Source organism: Mizuhopecten yessoensis, unplaced genomic scaffold (genome assembly GCF_002113885.1).
Source record: "Mizuhopecten yessoensis strain PY_sf001 unplaced genomic scaffold, ASM211388v2 scaffold11179, whole genome shotgun sequence".
In the NCBI taxonomy this organism is placed as follows: domain Eukaryota; kingdom Metazoa; phylum Mollusca; class Bivalvia; order Pectinida; family Pectinidae; genus Mizuhopecten; species Mizuhopecten yessoensis.
In genome coordinates, this window is record NW_018408919.1 from 2,274,717 (window position 1) to 2,281,519 (window position 6,803).

Below are 6,803 nucleotides of genomic sequence, written 5' to 3' on the forward strand. Positions count from 1 at the left end.
TCTCTCTCTCTCTCTCTCTCTCTCTCTCTCTCTCTCTCTCAATATTTATTTTAATTATATGTAGTTTTTTTTTAGTTTTTTTTTACATTTTGTAATAAAATATTCAATGCCAAACGGAATTTAATCTTTCTAAATCGTCTCTATTCTCTACGATTTTCGTCTTTTTTCGTTTTGAAAGTACATCTTTCTGAAATAGTGTGGTAAGATAAACATGGAGAATATCTCTTTGATGACATGGAAGTGCTAAGGACGTGACGGTGATGTTGATTTTTTTCCTTTTCTTTTATGATACTGTATACTTTATACATGTATGTTTATATATACATATTCCGAACATCAGTGAGGACTTCATGATGTAGTCAGATATGACAGTGTATCCGTAAAATACGGAGATATAGACAGATAAATCAGCTTCAAGAACTTAGAGGATGTCCGTAAATCAAGCGGCCGTATTCACGGAAACGTTCTCATGCTCAAACCCAGATTCTGTGCCAAAGCTCAATATGTTGTTCCAGCGACAAATGTAAATTTAACATTTTGTCAGTGATTTGGAATATATGGAGTCTTAAAGCCGAAGTATATTTTCAATGTAAACATTTGACTTTTTGATCGTGTCACATTATTTAAGTGAGTAACAGAGTTGGTTTGAGCACAAAATCCATACTTGGGCATGAGAACGGTTGCATTAATACGGGCCTAGGTATCGGTAATATTAGCTTACCCTCACTTCAATGCACGACATTTCATACGTTTTTATGAATCTATGACATGTTTAAAACGATGGTTACAAAAATATAATATGAACACGAAAATCAATTTGAAGAATGTTATTGATCGCATGATTGTTACTACACAAAAGCAAAACTGACCAGTACAAAATGAACAGAATTATGCATGTTGGTAATTTTACAGAACGTGTGGGTCAGTTTGACTGAGTGTATAACTGACCACGACAACACCATCAGACCATGCCACTAGCGGTCATTGCAGAATCAATCCATTTTGATATCACAAAATACTAAGCATAGCATAAATGTACGAGGTACCGATAGCTTTCAAGATGTGACAAAGGTAGAACCTATCGAAATAATAGCCGCAATCAGCGTGGAACCACTGGTGGTTTGAGCTGACTTACACGTTTAGTCTTTGACAAATTATCTCAAAACACTAATAAACAGTTCAAATCGACATCGTTCTAACTTGCTAATGTAATAAATACAGGAAACATCTACATAAGCCGAACCGACTTCGAACTGACCAATACTACTTAGTCAGCTTTCCAGCTCCACAACTACTCAAATCACCTAATGGCCAATAGAAACATGTTAGCAACTGACCAATTAAACAAACACCATCGAAATTTATAAATTGGACCACTGCTGGACAATACTAGTTAAGTTATAAATGACCAATTCATCAGGTATCGGTTCAGTTCTTCACCAAACCACTAGTGGTCAAGATCCATAGAGTTACAATTCAATAAAACAAATATAAGGTACAATATAACATTGGCCAAACACCGTTCCAATCGGATCAGATCGCGGCCCAAAACAAATTAGACAATAAAATTGAGTCTCTGACGTCAATCTCAAACTTCTATTCCATCACCAACTGCAATCACATTCTTCTCTTTGAACGGTGCAACGAAAAATAAAAATAAATAAATAATCAAATTTCATGTAAACGTAATGCACAATCTGTCCGTTCTCTACTGCAGAATATGTTGTCATGTATTGTAGTTTTGGCATTAAGGAAAATTAATTAAAAATATATGTATGAAATTGATTATTCAAAAACAAAACAATCTATCCAATTTTATTTTAATTTTGGGGAGGAACCTACCTAGCGTGAACAAGGTAACTTAGAGTAGCTAGTGAGGTACCAACTTAACGAGGGACATGGTACACTAAAGAGGGATATAGTACCAACTTAGGGAGGGGCATGGTACCTAAAGAGGGATATAGTCCCAACTTAGGGAGGAACATGGTACCTAAAGAGGGCTATAGTACCAACTTAGGGAGGGACATGGTACCTAGAGAGGGATATAGTACCAACTTAGGGAGGTTCAGGGTACCTAGAGAGGGATATAGTACCAACTTAGGGAGGTTCAGGGTACCTAGAGAGGGATATAGTACCAACTTAGGGAGGGGCATGGTACCTAAAGAGGGATATAGTACCAACTTAGGGAGGGGCATGGTACCTAAAGAGGGATATAGTACCAACTTAACGAGGGACATGGTACCTAAAGAGTGATATAGTACCAACTTTGCGAGGTACATGGTACCTAAAGAGGGATATAGTACCAACTTAGCGAGGGACATGGTACCTAAAGAGAGATATAGTACCAACTTAGCGAGGGACATGGTACCTAAAGAGAGATATAGTACCAACTTAGGGAGGGACATGGTACACTAAAGAGGGATATAGTCCTAACTTAACGAGGGACATGGTACCTAAAGAGGGATATAGTACCAACTTAGGGAGGGACATGGTACCTAAAGAGGGATATAGTACCAACTTATCGAGGGACATGGTACCTAAAGAGAGATATAGTACCAACTTAGCGAGGGACATGGTACCTAAAGAGAGATATAGTACCAACTTAGGGAGGGACATGGTACACTAAAGAGGGATATAGTCCCAACTTAACGAGGGACATGGTACACTAAAGAGGGATATAGTACCAACTTAGGGAGGGACATGGTACCTAAAGAGGGATATAGTACCAACTTAGGGAGGGACATGGTACCTAAAGAGGGATATAGTACCAACTTAGCGAGGGACATGGTACCTAAAGAGAGATATAGTACCAACTTAGGGAGGGACATGGTACACTAAAGAGGGATATAGTCCCAACTTAGGGAGGGACATGGTACACTAAAGAGGGATATAGTCCCAACTTAACGAGGGACATGGTACCTAAAGAGGGATAAAGTACCAACTTAGGGAGGGACATGGTACCTAAAGAGGGATATAGTACCAACTTAGGGAGGGACATGGTAACTAAAGAGGGATATAGTACCAACTTAGGGAGGGACATGGTACCTAGAGAGATATATAGTACCAACTTAGGGAGTGACATGTTACACTAAAGAGGGATATAGTACCAACTTATGGAGGGACATGGTACCTAAAGAGGGATATAGTACCAACATAGGGAGGGACATGGTACCTAAAGAGAGATATAGTACCAACTTAGGGAGGGACATGGTACCTAAAGAGAGATATAGTACCAACGTAGGGAGGGACATGGTATCGAGAGAGGGATATAGTACCAACTTAGCGGGGGACATGGAACCTAAAGAGAGATATAGTACCAACGTAGGGAGGGACATGGTATCTAGAGAGTGATATAGTACCAACTTAGCGAGGGAGATGGTACCTAAAGAGGGATATAGTACCAACTTAGGGAGTGACATGGTACCCAGAGAGGGATATAGTACCAACATAGGGAGGGACATGGTGCCTAAAGAGGGATATAGTTCCAACTTAGCGAGGGACATGGTACCTAAAGAGGGATATAGTACCAACTTAGCGGGGGACATGGTACCTAAAGAGAGATATAGTACCAACGTAGGGAGGGACATGGTATCTAGAGAGGGATATAGTACCAACTTAGCGAGGGACATGGTACCTTAAGAGGGATATAGTACCAACGTAGCGGGGGACATGGTACCTAAAGAGAGATATAGTACCAACGTAGCGAGGGACATGGTACCCAGAGAGGGATATAGTACCAACTATAAGGACAGAGAACTTGGGCGGGACATTGTACCTATAGAAGAAGAGTATCTACCTAGCAAGGTGAGTGACAGTGTTCTTAGCGAGGGACAGGGTACTTAGCAGGGACATAGTACCAACCTATCAAGGGATAGAGTACATAGGGAGGGACATAATACCAATTTAGGAAGGGGTCTAGCGAGGGATATAACACCAATCACGCGAGGGACATAGCACTAGGTGAGGGGCAGAGTACATACCTAGCGAGGGACGGGGTACCAGTAGTTGATCTGACGCTGGATGCACAGTGGGAACAACACCATATGCTCCTCCTCAAAATGCTGGACGAACTTCCTCTCCAAGTACAGGTCATTCCATGGCAGCTCTTTGGTCAGTACCACGGACAACTCTAGTCCATAGTAAAACAACATCATGGCGTTTGACCTTTTTGCGAAATTCGCCCTGTCTTTCTTACGGGTACCGGAGGACTTCCACAAGTATCTCCTTTTAACCTGACACGGGGCAGAACCGCAGTGACGACAGAGGGAAGGTCCTGCACAAACAAATATTTAATATGTCAAGACAAATTTTCGAAATCCAGGGTTTAAGTTTTCGACACACATAAAGTTACTTTCTATGCACCCTGCGATTTTATCAGAACGGAACTCGCGACTAACAGTTACCTATCTGACTGGTTCCAGACATACAAATCTGACAAATTACAATGCTTATAGAAAGTGTTCCCGTTCTTCAAACAAGACCAAAGAGCTACTCTGAAATAATAGTCTGTCAAGATTAGAACTACACTGTACGTTACCAAACAATTCACTTTAATATTTAATCAAAACATTGCTCTGAGAACACAGGTATGCAAGATTTTGAAATGGTTTCCAAGCTAGCAAACGTATATCATCTGGACGGTGACGTGTTAAGGTAGTTTTTACAACATGAGGTTTATAAAAAGGTACATTAATTTTTAAAAAAAGGTCTTCATTACAAGGTAAACAGAACACTAGAGCTGAAAGTGAGAAAAACTGATACGTTCATTAGACTGCTGCTTTACTCAATATTTTAACCTTCGCTGGTTACTTACGAGCTTTCCATTCTTGGAACATTGACACGGCGGCTGACCATTTCTCTTTGGCGATTTTTCCGATCGACGGCGCATAGCCCAACAGCAGGATAAGAAGCACACTCATAAGATTATAGAATACCTCATTTCCAATTCTCTAAAATAAATCAAATCATAAATATTTTCAGTGAATTGAATTATAATGCCAACATCCAATGTTCAAGACCCGCAAATTACTAAGAAACGGACAATGGAGAAGACAGCCGTTTTGTCACAACTGGACGCTCACAAAGCATAGATGGTGGCTAATAATATTGCGAAATACACACAAGAAAATCATACGAAACGAAAGCATAAGCTTACTTAACTATTAGTAAAATAAAAACTGTTGACATTTTCTTGCACTCATTAACATTAAAAATATATGTAATCCTTACCCATGTCAGATCGGTAACCGTTGGACAGACTTTCCCAATTTCACTTGCGGTGAAATAATAAAACAATCTTTTGGCATATCCTGGCTCGGGCTCCACGCTACAGAGTTGAAATTATAAAGTTAAGAGTAAATATTTCTAACATTCAATATCAACACATTCATAATCTTGATTAAGCTATTGACATGTATTTTAGCTCCGCGAGATCTTTGCGTAATGTCTAGTCAAAGAATAACATATGTAAGATCCAATCTTACCATGTCTGGTCCCGATATACAGCAGGCCCTTTGTGCATGGTGCACATCATAACCACAAATATCAAGAATAACCTGATATTCATTGTGGTAATCGAAGATTTAAACAAAAGAAGTAAATATCAGGAGATTGCTAAGCAGCTTAGCAACAAGTATGTGACGTCACAAGTGGGTATCTTTATTTTATCGATCATGACGTCATGCTATTGTCTTGTGCCTATAATAAGTGCAAGCGGTTACACGTTGGTGACAATGTTTATGGTACCAAAATGTCTTCTGTTATGAATCGAACCCTGGACTAGCGGCAGTGAGTGCTTCCAGTAGGAGTCGATTTCGGGACTAATACTGTAGCGACAGGATATGTTTACCTTAGAATCCCACTAAAATTCGAACAGGAACAAGCGACATTTGGGTCCGTACTCATGCATGGATCAGTTTTCCTGTAACTCACTTAAGTCATTTGAAACGATCAAAAGTCAAATTAAAAGTTAGAAACTGTATACGGCCCCACGGTATGTGTTTCCGTCAGAAATTAAAGACACAACAAAAATAGAGCGCATTAATATTGTTCTGTTAGGAGTTGAAATCTGGACATGCGACACAGGTCTTACGCAGTGTGTTGAACCCATGCGCAAATTGAACTAAAAACAGCAGCATATTTGAGTTTCACAAATATATATGTAGTTATCCCCTTTTGACCTGGTCGCCGGTAACGAAAAGTATTACGGCGAAATGTTTTTATACCCAGCTACATTGAATCATGATGAAAATGGTACCTAAGTATATTACATCACGCTGTCCCGTAGGGGTGGGGATGTTCAAAAAGAAATCACCCATACATTTAAATTTGACCCCTGGTGACGGTTAATTTCATTTTGCTTAGCANCTCTCTCTCTCTCTCTAAAGCTGGACAGATCATTACTAACGTATTTACTGCAAACCAAGATTTCTTTTCTTTATATCTGTACATCGTGTCATAACGACATTGGAATTTAATATAATAAATATGTATATTTGGACCTTTCCTGATGTAAAGAGAGAATTGGGACGTTTTACAGGTTTAGCTCAACACTTGGTGAAATTTCCACATCAAAATGATGGTATATAAATTGTACTAGAAGGGTGGACATTTTGGATGTCGAAAATCGACCCCATCTTACTTTCTCGTAACAAAATTCACTTTTCCGATGGGTTTCCAAAATACTTGGTTTTGTTAAAAAGATACAAATGTAGATGTTTTTACACATTTGAGCCAACGTGATGAGCATACATTTTACCTAATGGCATACAAGTAAATGATAATGTAAAATTTGTCATACACAC

The 6,803-nt window shown here is 39.3% G+C and overlaps 1 protein-coding gene across 1 annotated transcript; it reads right to left on the bottom strand.

Moving 5' to 3' along the window:
* Positions 1-840: 840 nt before the first annotated feature.
* LOC110440347 lies at positions 841-5,594 on the bottom strand. Its single transcript, XM_021483365.1, has 5 exons — positions 5,484-5,594; positions 5,230-5,326; positions 4,814-4,949; positions 3,981-4,273; positions 841-1,629 (listed from the first exon to the last, which is right to left on the bottom strand). Exons 1-4 carry the CDS (start codon positions 5,564-5,566, stop codon positions 3,981-3,983), a joined length of 609 nt encoding a protein of 202 aa, XP_021339040.1. The 5' UTR covers positions 5,567-5,594; the 3' UTR covers positions 841-1,629.
* Positions 5,595-6,803: the final 1,209 nt, after the last annotated feature.

What these genes read in the sequence shown, in the direction of transcription:
- LOC110440347 (XM_021483365.1), bottom strand. Translation starts at nt 5,566, where the DNA reads ATGAATATCAGGTTATTCTTGATATTTGTGGTTATGATGTGCACCATG. An exon ending in CGGTTACCGATCTGACATGG is followed by an intron (nt 4,950 to 5,229) that starts GTAAGGATTACA and finishes GATTTATTTTAG; the next exon opens with AGAATTGGAAATGAGGTATT. An exon ending in GTTCCAAGAATGGAAAGCTC is followed by an intron (nt 4,274 to 4,813) that starts GTAAGTAACCAG and finishes TTGTTTGTGCAG; the next exon opens with GACCTTCCCTCTGTCGTCAC.